The 21,680-nt window shown below is 40.7% G+C and overlaps 1 protein-coding gene across 1 annotated transcript in view; it reads left to right on the top strand.

Annotated features, from left to right (window-relative positions):
• Nucleotides 1-21,680, top strand: part of DUSP22 (dual specificity phosphatase 22) — a 70,441-nt gene that overhangs the window by 28,783 nt on the left and 19,978 nt on the right. The window contains exons 2-3 of the mRNA XM_075270779.1: nt 4,214-4,247; nt 11,666-11,748. Coding sequence (XP_075126880.1) covers nt 4,214-4,247; nt 11,666-11,748 — 117 coding nt within the window. The remainder of the gene's footprint in view (nt 1-4,213; nt 4,248-11,665; nt 11,749-21,680) is intronic.

Raw genomic sequence — 21,680 nt, 5'->3', positions numbered from 1 at the left:
CGGCTTGATGTTGAATATTGATGTTTTATATGCCAGAGTAAGTTGAAACTGTGCTGATGTAAGATGGGATGAATTTATTAAGACTTGGATGTTAAAAATAATTAAAAAAAACTTTTTTTTTACTGCTGTGCTGTGTACGAGGCCAACTGTGCAATTTATAGTGACATTTATATTTTAAATTACATGAGACTTGAATGGAATAACAATTATTAAAGGAGGTTTCCAGGTTCAGGATAATCGAGATTTCTTCAGGATTGGTGATCAATATCAGGGCTCGTTCACACCTGCGCCCCGGTCTCTGTTATGCAGGTTTCCGTTTCCTGACGGAAACTGGGCAGGAAATGGAAACTTGCAGTTATTTTTCAAGCCCATTTATTTAAATGGGTTGTCCAGTTAAAAAAAAAAAAATCGGTTTCGCCGCGGAGAGCACAAAATGCTCACCGGCACTCACGGCCGGACACGGTCTGACAGGTTTCCGTCTTCTGTCAGCTGAATTCAGAAACCTGAAAACGGAAATCAAGCACTGGTGTGAACCCAGCATCAGATCGGTGGGAGTCTGACACCTGACACCCCCACCTATAAGCTTGCACCTATAAGGAGCTACAGTGCTTGTGTGTTTGCAGTTTCCTATTATTCACATGCACACTATATACTTAGTGGTGGCTGTAGCACTTGCAGGAGGGAGTGTGGGGTGTTGGATCCACTCCTATGTAATATTGATGACCTATCCTCAGAATATTCTTAACCAGGAAACTTTAAGGCGGCGTTACTTCTTACATGAGAGATATTGGTGTTTTTCCAGGTTCCTTTTTACATCCCTGCAGTTGGTACTTTGTAGGATAATGTTAGAGGTGAATATTTTTAGTAGCGTTCATTTTTGTTGCTGCACTATAGAGAAGGTGACGTACTAGGCACTTGGGGGCTATTTTTAAGTTATGGTAGTCACTTAAAAATAGAAGAGAGCCGCCACCTCCAGTGCTACAGTTTTGCTGGGTGTGAAGTGACAGATTAAAACTGGAATTCCTTGCATGGATCAGCTTTATCTTGAACAGTACATAGACTTGCATCCCAATGATGTGGGATATTTCATATTTTTAAAGGCACTGGTTAAGACGAAATAGAATAAGCTGAAGGGTTACCTTATGGCAAACTAAATTCATAATGGTTCATCTTTTTATATGTAGCTGTGAGGCGCTCGGTAGAACCACAAACGGTTCCTGTGCATGATATCCTTATAGGGAATATGGATGTCATAATAGGGGAAAAGGGAGGGTGGGGTTACTTACACAGCTTCTGAAAAGAACATCTTCAGGTTTGGATACTTTGCACAAAGAATACCAGCTGAACACGTGGGTAGTCATTGGAAAAGGTTGGCGAAACACGCATTGCCCTAACATGCAGGCCTCATGCATACATCAGTGCAAATAAAAAGTTCAATCAATCAGTCTTATACCAACAAAAGTTTGTAATTCATCATTTGCTTGTGTGTCTCGTTGGACAGTTGCGCTATTGTGGTACATTATGCAAACAGTACACAGTCACAGTAAACATAGAAACATGTGTAAGGTAGAAACTTGATATGAAGATCAGGGGAAACAACTGTTCACTGTTGACTTAACTTGCTCTTGGTAAATGTAGTATATTAATTGTATATGACTTCTTTAAAGAGGATCTTTAGCTTCCTCATCGATGTGTGGTATTATATACTGCTAGAAAGCTCACAGTCCATTGAATTCCTCTCATTCTCGCCTTTCCCAGTGTGTGGCCCATGCTGGAAATATCAGTGATGTTAATTGTGGCACCAATATCTCCCCACTATCAGAAGGGCGGGCCATACAGCCTAGCATCATCGCTGGGATGTAAGGAATGTCAAACCTGACTTCTACTATTGGGGGGACATTCCTTATTCCCCAGCAATGAGGCTAGGCTGTAAGGTCTGCCCTTCTGACAGTGGGGAGACCTTGGTGCTGAAATTAACAGCCCAGGGCGCACAACAGGAGAGCTGTCAGACAGTGTGCTGAATTCTGCACACTGCACTTTCTATTGGTATATAATACCGCACATCAATGAGGACATGAGAGGTCCTCGTTAAATCCACAAAATCAGACGTCCTTGTGCTCTTTGTTGATGCTTGCTATAACATGGTGTCGTTCTGGTGTCAGTGTCGCCCGCAGTTAATCACATATACACTCTGGCATTCCTTGCTTGTGTGTTGATCTGGTTGTGAGGATATTAAATGGTTGCTATGGCTAGAGGAAGTGCGTCCAGCCTTGGTGGATACCCATTTATTTATAATCTGTTACATCACCAGAGACAGAAGGAAACATTGTGCTGCTTTTGCTTGTTATTTTTGCAGTGTCATTCATGTAGGAATGCTTTGACAGTTTAAACTTTCTAAAAAATTGTAATACATTCATTGTAAAACTGAAAAATCAGGTAAATAAAAAGATGGCAAATGCATCCCCTGCTATTTTACTGTCCTGTAAACGGCAGGTAAAACGTATTTACAGATGGCTGAGAATGGCAATGAAACATGAAAGTGCTCTTGTCTTCGCTTATTTCTCTGCCACTTTATTCTGCTGCTTACTGGGTCGCTGCTGGTCTCGGCTTCCTGTTCTCATCCTGACATACGGGAAATACCCACTCAGCCAGTTAGAGCTGCTGTAGGTTGTATAAAGGGAGTCTGTCACCTCCCCGAAGCATAAGTAAATGTCACCACCATGTTACAGAACACATTACAGTAATAAACAACATACTTTTATTATGTCTGTAGATTTGGAGAATCTTCTTCACCACCTCCACCTCTTCTCTTGGTCCAAAAGCGCTGACTGCGCATGTCCGTCGGCCATTTTTCTGTGGCCGAACGGGAGACCCTGGACAGACCAGGGTTGCACGACACCCATCATTAAGGAACTCAAATGGACAGGCGGCCCCCTAAAACAGCGGTTAAACACTGAACCCTGCAGACCCTATTGAATATAATGGAGTCTGCCTGGTGTCGTTTTGAAGCAAACACAGTGCAGAAAAAAAATCCTCTTTGCAATAATTTAGAAACTTATCTTACCCTTATCAGGGCTCAAAAGCTAAAATCAGGATTTAGGGGGAGGGTAGAAGAGAATATAGATGGCCGGGATGGCCAGAAGTCATCATGCTGACCTGTGAACAGGTCTATAACCTAGCCAACCAGCTGTAAATACTGGGGAAATTAGATTTAGTTGTATATGGCAGATATAATGAAACAGAGCAGAAAATGTAAGTTACTCTAATCTACAAGTCTGAATATGATTCTTGAGATGGGACGACCCCTTTATTGAGCCTGCAATTTATTTGTACTATACAGGTTCAATAAAGGAATTTAGTATACACCGTTTGTGGAAAATCTATATACAGATATATGGGGATTGCTATACATGCAATTCTCTTATGTATTACAATAGAATTCATAAAATCATATATACCAGTTGTATGTTCATGTCTACTTTTTTTTTCCACATAATCTGTGTATTAGGGCCTGTTACTGGGGTATCTGAACAATAGACATCTCTATCAGACCCTGTTAAGCTGAAAGTGGCCAACAGACATCTCTTATTTTTTTGTTACATAAGAGACTTCATTACTGTACTTTATGAAGACATTAAGTAACAAATATATATTTACTCTGTGATTTACTATACTTGGTTTTAAATTTGGGGAAGGGGGGTGCAGAGGTAGCAGTTGTTACCAGGCCAAAGAGCCTCAGGTAGTCCAAAGGCCTCTCTACAACATAACAAGACACTGGAACTATATATAACACATTGTAAGTGGAATTTTACCTGAGGATTACACTTTTGGGTACACAGTACATCACAAAACCATTCCAACATAAACATATGAACAATAAACCATAAACTTCCGAAAGCATTTCCTACCTACTTCCTTTTCCTACCAGCAGGTATCATTGAAACTTTCTTTGTATCCATCATAGTTGAGTGGAAGGAAGATGAAGGCTACATTGAATATATATAATTTCTTCATTCATCTTTTTCTGTATATTTTTTGACAAAAAATCCAAGAAATTTGAGATTCTAAATTATCCAAAACCCTGAAAAATAATTGCGATTTTATTTTAGGCAAATCAGCTCTAACTCTTTTACACCAGATCACCCTTATATTTGAAATATAAATGTATCTATATAATTTCTTCTTTGTGGATTAATTTGCTTTTATTTTACAGATTCTTCCTGGGTTATTCATTGGCAATTTCAAAGGTATGTTTTATTATGCTTATTTGCATCTATCCAGTATTTATCAGTTGTTACATTTTATGATGGTTTTACTTCATATAAAATGTTTTTTTTCTATTTCTAAACTGTAGTTTTTTCAAAGAAATAAGAATAAATGGTACAAACAATGTGTCCATAATATAGAAAGTGTAAATAACAATCAGCTATAAAGTGATAGACAAATGGACTAAACTCAAACCACGATACACTGAGGAAAACGCATGGAAGAAAGTGGAGAGCAAGTAAGGAGGGGGGAGAGGGGTAAGTCTTCCGAGACCCTGTGACATACAGTTGGTATCCTACAGAGAACAAATAGATTGAAACACCTCTACTGTATTATTAAAGTTTGCTGTTAAATTTTCTAAGCTACGGACATCCTTCATACAGGCTATAAGATCAGCACCTGTAGGAGGGTTAACACATATCCAGTGCAATGCTATAAGAATTTTAGCTACCATGCACAATTAAAGGAATAGTCTAGCAGTCTTCTTGTTAAGGTGTCTAGCTGATAGATGAAGCATATATGTAAGAGGACTTAGCAGGACACCCTGCAGAAAAAGGGATTTGGTCAACCCCTTCTCCTCTATCCAGAAACCCTGTATCAGAGGGCAGTCACATAAAAATGTGATGCCTAAAGTGGAAAGACACTGCCAACACTCATAGGGGAATGAGGGGTTCAAGGAACACAGGGGGGCAGTAGTGTACTAGTTCATCAAGATTTTATACTGTGTTTCCTTAAACTTCACCCAAGTGGAGGACTTTGAGGCTTGGGACCATACAGTCCTATGAAAAAGTTTGGGCACCCCTATTAATCTTATTCATTTTTAGTTCTAAATATTTTGGTGTTTGCAGCAGCCATTTGTTTGATATATCTAATAACTGATGGACACAGTAATATTTCAGGATTGAAATGAGGTTTATTGTACTAACAGGAAATGCGCAATATGCAATAAACCAAAATTTGACCGGTGCAAAAGTATGGGCACCTCAACAGAAAAGTGACATTAATATTTAGTAGATCCTCCTTTTGCAAAGATAACAGCCTCTAGTCGCTTCCTGTAGCTTTTAATCAGTTCCTGGATCCTGGATGAAGGTATTTTGGACCATTCCTCTTTACAAAACAATTCAAGTTCAGTTAAGTTTGATGGTCGCCGAGCATGGACAGCCCGCTCTCAAATGATCTGTAAACAAAGATTATTCAACATAGTTGTTCAGGGGAAGGATACAAAAAGTTGTCTCAGAGATTTAACCTGTCAGTTTCCACTGTGAGGAACATAGTAAGGAAATGGAAGACAACAAGGACAGTTCTTGTTAAGCCCAGAAGTGGCAGGCCAAGAAAAATATCAGAAAGGCAGAGAAGAAGAATGGTGAGAACAGTCGAGGACAATCCACAGACCACCTCCAAAGAGCTGCAGCATCATCTTGCTGCAGATGGTGTCACTGTGCATCGGCCAACAATACAGCGCACTTTGCACAAGGAGAAGTTGTATGGGAGATGATGAGAAAGAAGCCGTTTCTGCAAACACGCCACAAACAGAGTCGCCTGAGGTATGCAAAAGCACATTTGGACAAGTCAGCTTCATTTTGGAAGAAGGTCCTGTGGACTGATGAAACAAAGATTGAGTTGTTTGGTCATACAAAAAGGTGTTATGCATGGCGTCCAAAAACAGCATTCCAAGTAAAATACTTGCTACCCACTGTAAAATTTGGTGGAGGTTCCATCATGCTTTGGGGCTGTGTGGCCAATGCCGGCACTGAGAATCTTGTTAAAGTTGAGGGTCGCATGGATTCCACTCCGTATCAGCAGATTCTTGAGAATAATGTTCAAGAATCAGTGATGAAGTTGAAGTTATGCCGGGGATGGATATTTCAGCAAGACAATGATCCAAAACACCGCTCCAAATCGACTCAGGCATTCATACAGAGGAACAATTACAATGCTCTGGAATGGCCATCCCAGTCCCCAGACCTGGATATCATTGAACATCTGTGGGGTGATTAGAAGCGGGCTGTCCATGCTCAGCGACCATCAAACTTAACTGAGCTTGAATTGTTTTGTAAAGAGGAATGGTCCAAAATACCTTCATCCAGGATCCAGGAACTGATTAAAAGCTACAAGAAGCGACTAGAGGCTGTTATCATTGCAAAAGGAGGATCTACTAAACATTAATGTCACTTTTCTGTTGAGGTGCCCATACTTTTGCACCGGTCAAATTTTGGTTTAATGCATATTGCACATTTTCTGTTAGTACAATAAACCTCATTTCAATCCTGAAATATTACTGTGTCCATCAGTTATTAGATATATCAAACTGAAATGGCTGCTGCAAACACCAAAATATTTAGAACTAAAAATGATTAAGATTAATAGGGGTGCCCAAACTTTTTCATAGGACTGTATGATCTGCCACCGATTGGGAAAATTGGCTTCCCAATAGCCTCGTCCCATCTACTCATATCTGAGGGTGGGTGCATTCCTCTGGAGAGGAAAGGAGCTGTAAACAGCAGCGATCAGACCTCTTGTAGAGGTACCTGCTCGGCATAGTCTCTCAAATACAGTAAGGGTGGAGACCCGTGGAATACCAAATAGGGTGACCATGAACTGGGTAATTTGTTGCTAGTGGAGCTGCTCAGTCTTGGCTAGATGTACAACAGAGGTAAAATAATCAAAGGGCCTGAGCTCCAGAATCAAAGGGTTCACTAAATATGTTATATGGAACAGGCTTGATCCACTCCAGTTACGCACCATTGGAGCAGCCCAAAATGGAATACATTTAAAAGTGAGCTGCCAAGTAGTAATGAAAAATATGTGACGCCACTATTCTCCCTTTCCCCGTCGCCACAAACATTACTGACCTAGGAATTCAATGACTTTTTGCATTCCAGATGAAATGGAAATAGCCTTCTTTAATTCACAAAATTCATAGTTGGGAATGGCTACTGGCAGAGTCAAAATAATGCAAAATCTTTGTAAGTTTACTGCAGTTGTACGCCTAATAATGGAGACGTGTAGAAGACGCTAGTTATTTGGTCAAGTTAATCCCGAGACACCAAAGTGAGCCCTCCTACCACTGAAAAGCAAAATTATTGCGTAGTGACTGGACAGAGACTTGGGGATATTTAAGGGAAGGGCCTCTGTCTTTGAAGAGTCACCTTTATAGCCTGACAGTTGGCCATAGTCTTGGAGGGTACGCATGAGGTTAGGCAGGGTGATATGATGGTTGGTGTGAGTATGGAAGACATCAGCAAAAAGGTTAATTTTACAGTCTTGAACTCTAACTCCTGTAATATCGGGGTCAGGTGTAGGGATAGGGGGCAGCCTAAAGTACAGCGCTGCGGAATATGTTGGCGCTATAGAAATAAAATTTATTATTTATTATTAAAGTAACATTTCTAATGGAGAAGGGAGCTGAAGACTTGTAGGGAGGGAGCAGAGTGCTGTAACTGCTGTTAGGAAGGCCCCTGAGAAACCATGCTTTTCCAGAGTGGTATTTATGAAAGACCAATCAAGACAGCCAAAAGCCTTCTCCGCCTTAAACCTAAGGAGAAGGGTAGGTGTTGCAGAATGGTGAGCTAAATGTCAGTCAAGTCCACATCCCTTCTGATGTTGTCTTTCCCTTAGCAACAGAGGACAAAATCCCCTAGTCGGTTAGCTTATATATTTGTGAACAATGAGGTCTTAATTCAGAAGGGTGAAGGTCTGTTTTAGGTTTAGGAATTAGGAGGGTAATATGAGAGTGAAGCATTTTTTGCAGGATGGTGCTTCCACCTAAAAAGGAATTAAGAAGCTTTGTCATATGGGAAATAAGGTCTGCTTGAAATGTTTTGTGATACAAGTACGTGAATCTGTCAAGTCCGGGTGCCATGCCATTAAGAAGGTCTTTCAGGACTTCTGCAAGCTCCTCATCAGTAATGGGAGTGTTGAGAAAGGCTAAGACTATAAGAGAAAGTGAGGGCAAATGACAGTTCTCCAGATAGTCACTCAGCTATTGTGAATAAGGTTGGGGGTCCGATGGATTCTTTGAGGGTAGGTTATATAATGCAGTATAGTACTCCTGGAGGGCCAAAGCAATAGCATCAGGGTGGTGATGGAGGCACCCTCTAGCATAGTGCACTAAATTGGGACTGGAGGAGCCATAGTTATCCCTCAAAATTTTAGCCAGCAAAGTATGTGCCTTATTACCTCATTTATAATAATACTGAAGGAGAAGGAGTCTCTGTGCAGTGTGCATTGCTAAGTCTCTCAGATCTGTCCAAGCTGCTACCAGCTGACTGAGGACAGACAGGAAAGGGTGTATAGCTAAGTGATCGGTTTGGGGCCTTACTTTTAATAGCCATGGCTTGTTGTCTATCCTTCCTGTCTTTTTTGAGTTGCGTTGCCAATGCTATTCAATGTCAGCACATAACTGACTTATGGACTTCGCATTATCTCTAAAATAGTTAAGTAAATGTGTTCATAAAGTGATTTAGGAAGTAGGTGAATTAAGAAAGGCTTCATTAGGACGCCAGAAGCAGCACCTGGTTGGGACTGTAGCTAGGGACAATGATATAGTCACTGGGGAATGGGCAGACACAGATATGAAGCCAATCGCTGCATCAGTAAGCAAGCGAAGAGCAGGGGTTTTGCCCCAAAAATATCTATTCTTTATGGGTGTTGTGTGGGTTAGAGAAGAAAATATATGAGGGAGCAGTAGGATTTTTAACTCGCCAAATAAACCTGATCAGTTGGCGGGAGTTTCTTGCGAGCCGGGACTGTGCACTCCATTGAGCGTCGTTGTTTAAATACAGTTTATCCACATTCTCGGATATTAATATTCCCGCCAAGTAACCAGGCTGCCTCCGAGTAAGTCTACAAATGGCTCAGAATCTGCTGCAAATCGAATCCCCCAGCAGAGACTCAGCACAAGTGTGAACCTAGCCTTAGTTGGTATTTAAAGGAGTTTTCCAGGCTGAATAACTAATGAGCTATTCCCTCAGCCCCCAACACCCAGGCCCCCAGCTGATCAAGTGTTTGAAGAGGCTGCTGCATTCAGATGAGGACTTGCCAAGCATAGCACCATACATTATACTCATACATTATACTGGCTATTCTTGAAATCACAGCTAAGTCCATTCACTTGAATGGGATTGAGCCACATTCAGATCATGTATCCAATGAACTTGAAGTCACACGTCCTGTGAATCAGAAGTGTCGCTCAGGGAGCATCAATGCTGCCTCAAAAAGCTGATCCACACGGATCCCAGCTGTTGGACCTACACAGGTTTTAATGGATTACCTTTCCTAAGAATAAGTCTTCAGTTTAGAAATCCTGGAAAATCCTTTTAATTTGTTGGAACTGGAGCTTGTGTTCCAGAGCGCACTTTATGCTTTGGCATGACACCTTAGTTAACATCATCTGTTAAGTGCATACACCCTAAAAAGATGAGGAGACACGTGAAACACAAAAATGGAAAATCGCTGTGACCTTGAGGGGTTAATATTTTAATCAAATATTTTTGTATTGTCATATGTTCTTTTAGATTGTTTTGTATATTAGATTTGTAATAGGTTTTCCCATTTGTGTCTGCCCATTTAACACAGACAAGCTAGAATAGATATAAATATCAGACTGTACTACATATGTGATGACAGACCAGCATGTAGTTATACTTGGCAAATCTATTCTTCATGTAGCTTTGACACCAGGAGTGTAGCATAAATTTAGTAATAAATAAGTCCGTGTTCATTACAGCTATCATCATCTGCCTGAAAAAGCCTGTCCGTGTAACTGGCAGATTCATCATCCCATATACATTTTTGTGCCGACATAACTAGCTTCTCATTAGAGGTTTTGTAAGGCTTCTGGCTATATAACTAGCCTTATGTATACTTGACTTATTTGCTTCCAGCCTGCTCTGTGTGCAGAAACAGCACAGAAGCTATGTTGTTAATCTCCCTAATGGGTAATATATCCGACCCAGAGCACTGAAGTTACTGCTCTAATAATAATTATTTGTATGCTGATAGTATGGTTATGTATCACTGCTCGGCTTAGGAACACTACATGAAAACTAAAAATATACGGTTAAAATGCATAGAAATTTAATGTGAAATTACATTGTTATTTGGGCGACAGCTGGGCACTCTGATTCCAGCATGTACTCTCTAAGGCAGGGGTGGGAAATTAATTTTCCCATGGGGCCGCATGAGAAATTGAAACTGTTCTAGAGGACTATGCGTGCCGTGGCAAATTTAGCCCCACCCACTTCTATGTTGACTCCACCCATTCTCAATCATTTTTCCATGTGCCATGTACATTATACACCCCCACATTATAATGTTTCCCTCCAAATGTTCCACAGTATTAATTCCCTCTCCTGGTGCCCCAGTTTAAACTGGGAGAAACTAGAGGGGACGTTAAACTGGGGCAGCTGGAGAGCGACATTAAACAGTGGGGGTAGGTGGAGGGGGAAATTAAACTGGGGGGCAAATAGAGGCAGACATGTCCCCTTCCAGCTACCCCCCACGGTTTAATATGCTCCTCCAGCTGCCCCAGTTTAATGTCCCCCTCTATCTGCCCCCCAATTTAATGTCACTCTCCATCTGCCCCCTATTTGAATGTCCCCCCTCCATCTGCCCCTACATCTGCCCCCAGTTTAATGTCACCCTCCATCTGCCTTCAGTGTAACTGCCCCCTACATCTGCCCCCAGTTCCCTCCTCTTACACACATTGTCTCTACTCTCTTTATCTTCCTTCAGTCTCCATTCCTGGCAGCTTGCTCTTTCTGCTCTCAGGGGAGAGAAGAATTGATGTGACCATTTATGAGTTGTCTATTTTGATTAGTTTTTTTCCCCCTCTGATATGGTTCCCCTAATGCACCCTGCATTTCCCATCATGTCTATGGCTTCTCTATGGCAGAATGGGCGATGTTTTATCACACTGTATTTGCCCTACCCTGGGTGATAGAGCATTGACATAGAAATGTCGGTCTCCTACTATATGTGATACAGCTACATTGTAATGTTTTGAAAAAGAAAAATAACTTGCTGCGCTTTATCATTGCCAGGTATACTTGCTGGCGTATGGAATTTACTTTACTTCTTAATGTAAACTGTATATGATCATAAGATATTTTTAGGAAAAACAATTACGTTATCCTACCAATTTTGCTCGTATAGTAATGCCAGTAACGAAACGCTTGTAAACAATCTCCACGATTTCTGCATAATAAATCTAGGTCAGAATGCCATCTAATTATTACATCGTAAAGCCGACTTTGGTTAACTAGGTCATTTTTGTAATCTGAATCCAATTTTATAATATCCTGGCTGATCTTTAGGCCTAGAGCAATTATTTAAAATTCCAGAATATTTCTGTTTTCATTTGGCTGAAAGTGACCTTACTTTTCACCCTTCCTTTAAGATGCTCGAGATATTGAACAGCTACAGAAGAATAACATTACTCACATTTTGTCTATACACGACAGTGCCAGGCCTATGTTAGAGGTAAGTTCTTTTCATCCTTGTAAGTATGATTTATTACATTTTTCCACGTGTCCTTGTCTATAACCCTGAATTCAGAGACAAGGGTATCTTGAAAATGTGCGAGTCCTTTTCTAGGATACTTATAATTTTATTTTACATGGGCAGTCTAGCATAAAAATGCTGCGGAAAATGTAGAGGCGCATGTCGGCCACAAATTCCTCTTTAGGAACTGTTCACGTGGCCAAAAATGAAGGTGCCACAAATGGTATCTAATATGGATATTTTAATGTGGTGTATATCTTTTTGTCATTGATGGCATTCCACTAAGTATTCGTAGAGCAAGTGACTTCTTGTATTCTTGGAAAACCTGTTATTACATTTAGCACATCCAGGGCATTTGGTACTCCATTTCTAATAATTGCATATACCATGTTCGTCTTCAGGAACATTATTTGCATTTTTGATCTCTGTAATGCTCAAGCTTTGTTGTAATATGATTTGTTTCTTGGCTGTCCTCCAAAAAGTATGTAAACTCAATCATGTTCTAAGAGGATACTACATCTGGTTAGTCAGTGAACCAAGAAATCTGTGTACAATATGAGTTACTAAAGGTATCGGAAACAAGAGCATGCTGCAAGATTAGTTGTTACCTAATGTTTATAAATGTGAGAATGCTCTGCTACATCTATTATTCCAGTTTATCATATATGTCAGGGGTTGGCAACCCCCAGAATACGTGCCAAGAGTGGCACATGATGCTTATTTCCCTGGCATGGGCAGCCCGAGTCCTCGCCAAAGCGATACTGCTATTATTATACTGTGGGGTATCTTCAGACACCACAATATAATAGGCAGAGCACCAGGGATGGTGATCAAACTTAAAAAATAACGTTACGCGCACCTGCCTGATGTGAGAGACTGCTGATAGGGTCTCAGGGGTCACGTCGGCATCATGTGACCCATGCGACCCAATCAGCAGTCGCTGACTTCATGCAGAAGTGTGGAAGAGAACCGAGCGGCTCTGAGGTGCAGGGAAGTTGCATAACATTTTTTATTCTTGTCTCTTGGCCCTCTGCTTATTATACTCTGGGGCCTTAGGAGACCCCACAGTATAATAAAAGCTAGTAAGTGGCGCAAATTGGAATTTTATTAAAGATAGAATATTATACTGTGTGGAGGGGCCGCTATAGGACATAATACTGTGTGCAGGGGCATCTATGGGACATAATAGCATGTGCAGAGGCTGCTATGGGACATAATACCATGTGCAGGCGCGCTATAGGACATAATACTGTGTGCAGGGGCCACTAATGGACATAATACTGTGTGCAGGGCTTACTAAGGGACATAATACTGTGTGCATGGGCCACTATTGGGGTTAATACTGTGTGCAGAGGCCACTATGGGACATAATACCATGTGCAGGCGCCGCTATAGGACATAATACTGTGTGCAGGAGCCACTAAGGGACATAATACCATGTGCAGGGGCCACTATGGGGCATAATACTGTGTGCAGGGGCCGCTATGGGACATTATTCTGTATAAAGGTATGTTTTTGCACAAAAAAACAGGCATTTTTTTTGTTTTTGTGAAATGCGCCATGTGAATGCAGCTGTATATCTAAGTAAAAGTTCCAGTAGCCTAAGAATATAATTGCATCCAGATACATAGTGTGTTTCCACCATAAGGCTGCTGTCATACAGTGCTCCTGGACACATATTTACCACTGATTATGGGGCTGCACATGGACTTTCTTTGCTTCTAATGGAATAGTACAGATGTGTCTCAGGAAATAGCAGTAGGCGCATGTGTCCTAAAGCATGTTGTGGCAGCACTTCTGTGTTATGGTTTGTGGTATATGACTTTAGTATAGGGGTTGTCAGCCTGGCACTCCGAGGACCTCATCTTTGATTTTTTTCATTTAAATCTGCACGCCAAACAAAAAAGGTTGCCTACCCCTGATATATGTTATACTTACAATATAGCTGGGTAAGTTGTTGCAATTGTGTTCGTAGATAAAAGTAAGCTATAGATTATAGTCCATTGACATGAACAATTTAGAGTGTTCGTACCTGAACTGAATACAGGTAGTGAAACAAGCAGCATATACTCAAAAACCTGCTAAATTAGAGTAATCTAAAATTCTGAACAAAGTAGGAAATGTTTGAGTAGAAGTATTATTGCTAAATTACTTTTATCGTTACGGTGAAGAGGCTGCAGCACTTGTCTGAACACTGCTGCCTCTTTACACAGCTGATCGGTGGGAGTGTAGGGTGTCGAACCCTCATTGATCTGATATTGAACATCTAGCCGAAGGAAATTTCAGTTTTTTCATGTGTAATGTGTGACAAAAGTTTGCTCTACTTCTATCTATTTTTTTTTTTGTTCTATGCTGTAATAAAGACTTTAACTTTTTTTCTAATAATTGTTCCATTTTTTTGTGATACCTAGGGCTTTATTTTTATTTTTTGTATTTATTAGTTTTTATTAAATATCCAGATAAATATAGAAAATATCTGGAGGAAAATTATTTTACATATTACACACGCACACACATATATATTCATTTATTTATTTTTTTTTATGAGAAAAAAGTACTACTAAAATTTATTTTATAATAATTTTCCCATTATATAGATTTTTAAAGTTAATAGGTAGTTAAAAATAAACTCGGGGCAAATTTAACCCTACAAGGGGGTATATTTTATTTTTTATATCTTATTCCTCAAATGCAAATTTCCCACAGGCTCTGTACACTAAAGGTCCTTAACCACAGACAACAACACAATGGCTACATGTTAGTGGACTGTACAAGAAGAGCTTCAGCCTCAGCTCTTAAGTTCCTAGACTGACCACACCCTGTATGCACGTTGCATAAAATACTAGTAAGGGTAAGTTTAGACGGTAAGATCAAGCCGGGTAGCCGCGACTGAAAGCTGGTGCACTGCACCGGCATCCAGGCGCACAATCCGCTCCAGATTAGACCCAATGAATGGGCCTAGTCCGGAGGAGGGAGTGTCTTCAGGCCGAATCGTAGGGTGACTCAGCCTGAAGAATATACCAGTAGGGATACAGACTTCGTCCCGGTGTTGAAGCTAGGGTCCCACCCCGTATCAAATTATCCGCCTCATAATCCTGACGAAAAAGATGGCTCCCATTGAAATCACTGGGAGCCGCTCAGGAGCTTTTCCGGAGCCGTTTCTTCCAGCTACTGGAAAAAAGAAGCGAGGTGTTCATTCTTCAGGCTGAAGAGCTTCACACAAAGATACGTGCCAACAAATCATGTGTATTTTATTGGTAGAGCAAACGTTTTCGGTCTTGGCTAGACCTTCCTCAGGCTCTACATAAAGAAAAAATATCACAAACACAAAAACAAAGAAATGGGATATTAACAATACATCCCAAAATTGAAATAAAGTGCTATATATATACTATGTAGTCTTTTGGGTCTGAAGCCGCTTCAATCATTGTTCCTTCTATTTATATGCCTTCTTTCTATCACCCGGGTCCTTTTCATTACGGTAGCTCACATCTACAAGGTCATCGTCTGCCCATCTCTATTCACGTCTATTCAATTCGTGTCCCCTGCTTCCCCTACGTTCCTGGACAGCGCACGCATGCGCAGTACACTATTTTAGTCCGTACATCGGGCTTGGATTGAGCGCGCACTCGCGCATGCGCATTAACATCTTCTCCACACACACGGAGATGCGCAGGCGCCCGACGGACCAATGAGGAACGGTCCGGCGCCCTTTTTAAGACAGGGGAGACGCTGCATCTTTGCGCTTCCCTGTGGCAGACTGTGCCTTACTCTTTATGCGCAACACTTCATTCCTCTACGGAGAGAGCGGGCCCCGGAATAGCGGCGGCAGAGGTAAGGTCCCCCTATACAACGAGCATGTGCTGGTCTGGGATCCATATTGAATCCATATTTTGTCTTGGAGGTTATTTCATTTAGGGACTAATTTGTACCCCATATACTTCTAGGTCATTTACCTCCCACTTTACTTGCCAGACCAACATCTGTGACTGATAATTACACTGAACAGGTACTGAGATCATTCTACATACGCTTTTCGTCTTACCTCTTAGCCTGGTTTGCATTTTGGTTATTTATTTGTTTTTTGCTGTTTGAAGTAATATGGAGACTAGGCCATATCTTGTGTTCAAAACCGTTGACATGTTATTTCACCTTAACTAAATGTTCGTATATATCTCCAAGCGTCTACCTTAGATAACATCAAGACCAGTTATCACATGGTTCTTTGTACATATTATATTTCCTGTCTGCGGATAGTTGAATTGTGTGAACTGTGTTTATTTGGTGTCATGCACTTTATTTCAATTTTGGGATGTATTGTTAATATCCCGTTTCTTTGTTTTTGTGTTTGTGATATTTTTTCTTTATGTAGAGCCTGAGGAAGGTCTAGCCAAGACCGAAAACGTTTGCTCTACCAATAAAATACACCTGATTTGTTGGCACGTATCTTTGTGTGAAGCTCTTCAGCCTGAAGAATGAACCTCGCTTCTTTTTTCCGGTAGCTGGAAGAAACGGCTCCGGAAAAGCTCCTGAGCGGCTCCCAGTGATTTCAATGGGAGCCATCTTTTTCGTCAGGATTATGAGGCGGATACAGCCTCAAAATCCTGACCAAAAAATTCTGTGTGAACTTAGCCTAGTACTGGTCAGCATTTTAGTCAAGTCCTTTTTCTTTTTAGTGTAAAGAGAAAGAAATACTTTGTTGTTTCCTACCAACAATACTTACATTCACTTCCGTTGCTATACAAGATAAAAACTAAAAACAATGGTTTTTAACTATTTGTAGACTAATAGGAATATCTAACTTGTGCTACCCTTATTCTGGTAACCACTCTAGTGACTGAGCTAACATATGGTGATAACAACTGCAGGCATATATTAATATTTGTACCAGGAGACATATAACATTACAAATAGTAATAGTCAAATAGTCAGTAGGAAATCATATATGACAATGTCACTTTTTTTGTTGCAAATTTTACTCTGTTTTTTTTTTTTTTTTGCGGCAAAACCAAGAATGACTACAAAAGGTATGTTAAATATATAGAAAGTTCATTAACTTATTTCTTTTGCTCAATCCACTCCTGGCTCAAAAAAACTCCGCAAAATCTGCAATAAAAAAGCTGCATTTCTGCAACGTGGGGCCTTAGCTTTAAACAGACTTTCTAATTAAGTTGAACCAGAATTTTGGCAGAAATGCTACACCTAATAAATCATGTAAGTTGGGTTTTTTTTAAATTTTTTTTTATTGATGGGGCTTATCAGGGATGAGGCATGATTTAGATGTCAGGGGCATCACTTCAAGTGCACCAAAATTTTGGTGCCAGCCATGCATTTAGACAACAGTGTCCAAATATACATCGTTTAATATCCGCTCAACCACTTAAATACATTTGGCGGATCTTGTCTACTTTTAAGCTGTCTGAGATTAAGGCTGAGGCCCCACGTTGCGGTACTGCAGCTTTTTTTTGTTCTAGATTTTGTTGCGTTTTTTGGAGTCAGTCAGGAGTGGATTGAACAGAAGGTAGAAGTATAAGAACATTTTATAGAGTTCCTATTCCTTTTATAGCCATTCTTGGCTTTGGCTCAAAAAACTGCAACAAAATCTGCAACAAAAAAAGTGGGGCCTTAGCCTAAGATGGCATTATTAAATCGATCTCGATGTTTTCTTGGGATACTGTGCAAAAAAAGCGACAAAAACCAGTGTGATTTGAAAAGCAATGTTTGTAGTATGTTAAATTTGGGGTGTGTAGTTTCAGTATATTGTGAAACTCTATGACATTTCTCGCTAGTTTGTTTTCTGAAAACATGATGTTTATGTATAGAGATGAGCGAACACTAAAATGTTCGAGGTTCGAAATTCGATTCGAACAGCCGCTCACTGTTCGAGTGTTCGAACGGGTTTCGAACCCCATTATAGTCTATGGGGAACATATACTCGTTAAGGGGGAAACCCAAATCCGTCTCAGGAGGGTCACCAAGTCCACTATGACACCCCAGGAAATGATACCAACACCCTGGAATGACACTGGGACAGCAGGGGAAGCATGTCTGGGGGCATAAAAGTCACTTTATTTCATGGGAATCCCTGTCCGCTTGCGATTTTTGCAAGCTAACTTTTTCCCATAGGAATGCATTGGACAGCGCTGATTGGCCAGAGTACGGAATTCGACCAATCAGCGCTGGCTCTGCTGGAGGAGGCGGAGTCTAAGATCGCTCCACACCAGTCTCCATTCAGATCCGACCTTAGACTCCGCCTCCTCCGGCAGAGCCAGCGCTGATTGGCCGAAGGCTGGCCAATGCATTCCTATGGGTATGCAGAGACTCAGCAGTGTTGAGCCAGTTCTGCTCAACTACACCGTGTGCCGGTCAGCCCATCAGATGTAGCAGAGCCGAGGGTGCACTAGAACCCTTATGCACACTCGGCTCTGCTACATCAGATGTAGCACAGCCGAGGGTGCACTAGAACCCTTGTGCACACTCGGCTCTGCTACATCAGAGCCGAGGGTGCACTGGAACCCCTGTGCACACTCAGCTCACGCTAATAGAATGCATTGGCCAGTGCTGATTGGCCAATGCATTCTATTAGCCTGATGAAGCAGAGCTGAATGTGTGTGCTTAGCTCAACTACTCCACCGGCGTAGTTGAGCTAAGCACACACATTCAGCTCTACTTCGTCATGCTAATAGAATGCATTGGCCAGCGCTGATTGGCCAGAGTACGGAATTCGACCAATCAGTGCTGGATCTGCTGGAGGAGGCGGAGTCTAAGGTCGGACCTGAATGGAGACTGGTGTGGAGCGATCTTAGACTCCGCCTCCTCCAGCAGAGCCAGCGCTGATTGGTCGAATTCCGTACTCTGGCTAATCAGCGCTGTCCAATGCATTCCTATGGGAAAAAGTTTATCTCACAAAAATCACAATTACACCCCCGATAGAGCCCCAAAAAGTTATTTTTAATAACATTCCTACCTAAATAAAGGTTATCCCTAGCTATCCCTGCCTGTACAGCCTGTACAGCTGTCTCTTAGTCACAAAGTTCACATTCTCATATGACCCGGATTTGAAATCCACTATTCGTCTAAAATGGAGGTCACCTGATTTCGGCAGCCAATGACTTTTTCCGATTTTTTTCAATGCCCCCGTTGTCGTAGTTCCTGTCCCACCTCCCCTGCGCTGTTATTGGTGCAAAAAAAGCGCCATTGAAGGTGGGAGGGGAATCAAATTTTTTTGGAGTTTGCCACGTGATGTTCGATTCGAATCGAACACATCGAACAGCCTGATATCCGAACACTGTTCGCTCATCTCTATTTATGTACAATAATTTAACTTTATTTGCTTTGATCTGTTCAGAAGCCATCGAATACTAGTATGGTGTCCGTTAAGAAGTATGACTTTATGCCGTGACACATTGCTGATTGAGAAATGCTGGCTTATGAGCTATACTTTTATTCCACTTCATTACACACTGTTAGTCATAGTTTATGCTTAGAAAATTTTCATGAGTCACGTTAGCTGTGACAGGCAGATGCATGCTACTTATTACAGCATGATGGACATCCTCCAGACTTTCAGTGTTCCCTCATGCAACCACTGACAGATTTCACACTGACAACACATGTACACCGAAATTGAAATGTCCTTGAAAATGGGCTATTTTGGTCCCCTGTTGCCGGTAAAAGTCAAATAAGGGTTGACAAATCTGAGAGGACTAGCCAGGTGGCAACTAGTTATTTGCATACAGCAAAACAAATTAAACTTTCGGGTAAACTCTAGAGATAGATCTTTTGTGACTTGTTTTCCTGGAAATCATTTATGAAAACATTTTTTTTCAAGTAATATCTGAATTTAAAAAAATATATTGCATGTTAGAATTGGAGTGTCATAGGAAAATAGCGATATAATAGATTTAAGTGTAATATATGATTGAAAGGTTAATAGAGATTTCTATTGTGTAATAAGCCTTTACATTAAAGCAATTCTATTTTTCCCAGATTCTCCTGTGTACTAAAGAGTAAGGGTGCATTCACACTGAGTAAACGCTAGCTTATTCTGAACGTAAAACACGTTCAGAATAAGCGGCGTCTAAAGCAGCTCCATTCATTTCTATGGGAGCGGGGATACGAGCGCTCCCCATAGAAATGAATGGGCTGCTTCTTTCACTCCATGCAGTCCCATTGAAGTGAATGGGGAGTGCCGGCGTATACGGCAAGCTCTGCTCATGCCGGAGCGTACACGCCGGCACTCCCCATTCACTTCAATGGGACTGCACGGAGTGAAAGAAGCAGCCCATTCATTTCTATGGGGAGCGCTCGTATCCCCGCTCCCATAGAAATGAATGGAGCTGCTTTAGACGCCGCTTATTCTGAATGTGTTTTACGTTCAGAATAAGCTAGCGTTTACTCAGTGTGAATGCACCCTTAGATAAATCTGATAAATCTTACTTTTTTAGCGCGATCATTGTAAAATGTACGGTTTCTAATCTATTGTATAATAACCTATGAGTATTAGTATTGTAATTTATTTATTTATTTATTATGCTTACTTGTATAGCCCCATCATATTCCACAGTGCTTTACAAACATTGACAGTTACTGTCCCATATAGGGCTCACAATCTAAATTCCCTATCAGTGTCTTTGGTGTGTGGGAGGAAACCGGAGTACTTGGAGGAAACCCACGCAAACACAGGGAGAACATACAAACTCCTTGTCCTGGGTGGGATTTGAACCCAGGACTCCAGCGCTGCAAGGCTGCAGTGCTAACCACTGAGCCACCAGCAAGGTAAAAACTTGCTGGAAATATATTGGTGTAAATCTGCTTGTTCTGTATTCTATACACTTTAGCATATTCTGAAATCAAGTGTTTGTTCTGTTTCTGATGTCATTGCCACATCCAAGTTAAACGGAGACTTGTAATGACAGGGAATTTACTAGGCATTGTTTTTTGGTTAGTTTATTGCATCCTTCCCTTAGGACATTCTTTTGTTTGTTATATTGGAACATCACTTTAATTTTATATCTCTTTTAATGCTAGTACTGCAGGTCATGCATATGTAATACATGTGATACATAACTGCAGTTCTATTCTTGCACCACCAAAAGCCATCATACACTTGCCCTAGTGGTATATGTGTACAGAACTGGGGAAAAGGAAGAAGGCACTGCCATACTTCTCTAAGTTCATAAGTTGACTTATCTCCCCGAAACAAAAGGGTTCTGCAGTTAAAATGCAAGTGACTGGCTAAGGGCCAAATCAGCCTTATGGTTGTCTTCAAAGGGCCATTAATTCTGTGACTATATAAATGTAGCTATACTAGTTACATTTATGGCCTGTTGATGGTAGCTATAAGGCTAATGTTAATATATTGTAAAAAATAAAAAGCCTCCAATGGGAAGGTGTTAAAGCCTTACTGTCACACTCTCATTCAGACACAGCTCCAGGTCTGTGCTAGACATAAATAGAGAAATGTATTTTTGGTTGTAATAAAAATCTCCTCTTCCACCCCGACATCAGATTCAGCCTGTATTACCTTCTCGCCTGAACTGTTTTTTTATGCAGGCGAGAGTGTGCTACATCTGTATTAACATATATGAGTTTTCATATTTGTTTCCATGATTTTAAATGTTTTTTTTGTTTAAAAAAAATACAATAGAATTTTAGGAGTCATACTTTTACTAGCTAACTAGATAAATGTGAATACACAAATTTATTGCTTATTGTTTCTGAAATATTCATAATCAAAGATTTTTTTTATTGAGTGATTAAATCCAAATGTATATATTACATGTTATCCTCAATCTCATACTTAAGGATCTGGTTCTGTGTTATCTGTGTATGTTTATCTATGTTTCTGCCACACAAATACATTCCAGCTAAAATATCTGAATAAAACAATACGCACACTACAAAGAGAT

This window comes from Leptodactylus fuscus, chromosome 4, assembly GCF_031893055.1.
Source record: "Leptodactylus fuscus isolate aLepFus1 chromosome 4, aLepFus1.hap2, whole genome shotgun sequence".
Lineage (NCBI taxonomy): Eukaryota > Metazoa > Chordata > Amphibia > Anura > Leptodactylidae > Leptodactylus > Leptodactylus fuscus.
This window is presented reverse-complemented; position numbering and strand designations above follow the sequence as displayed.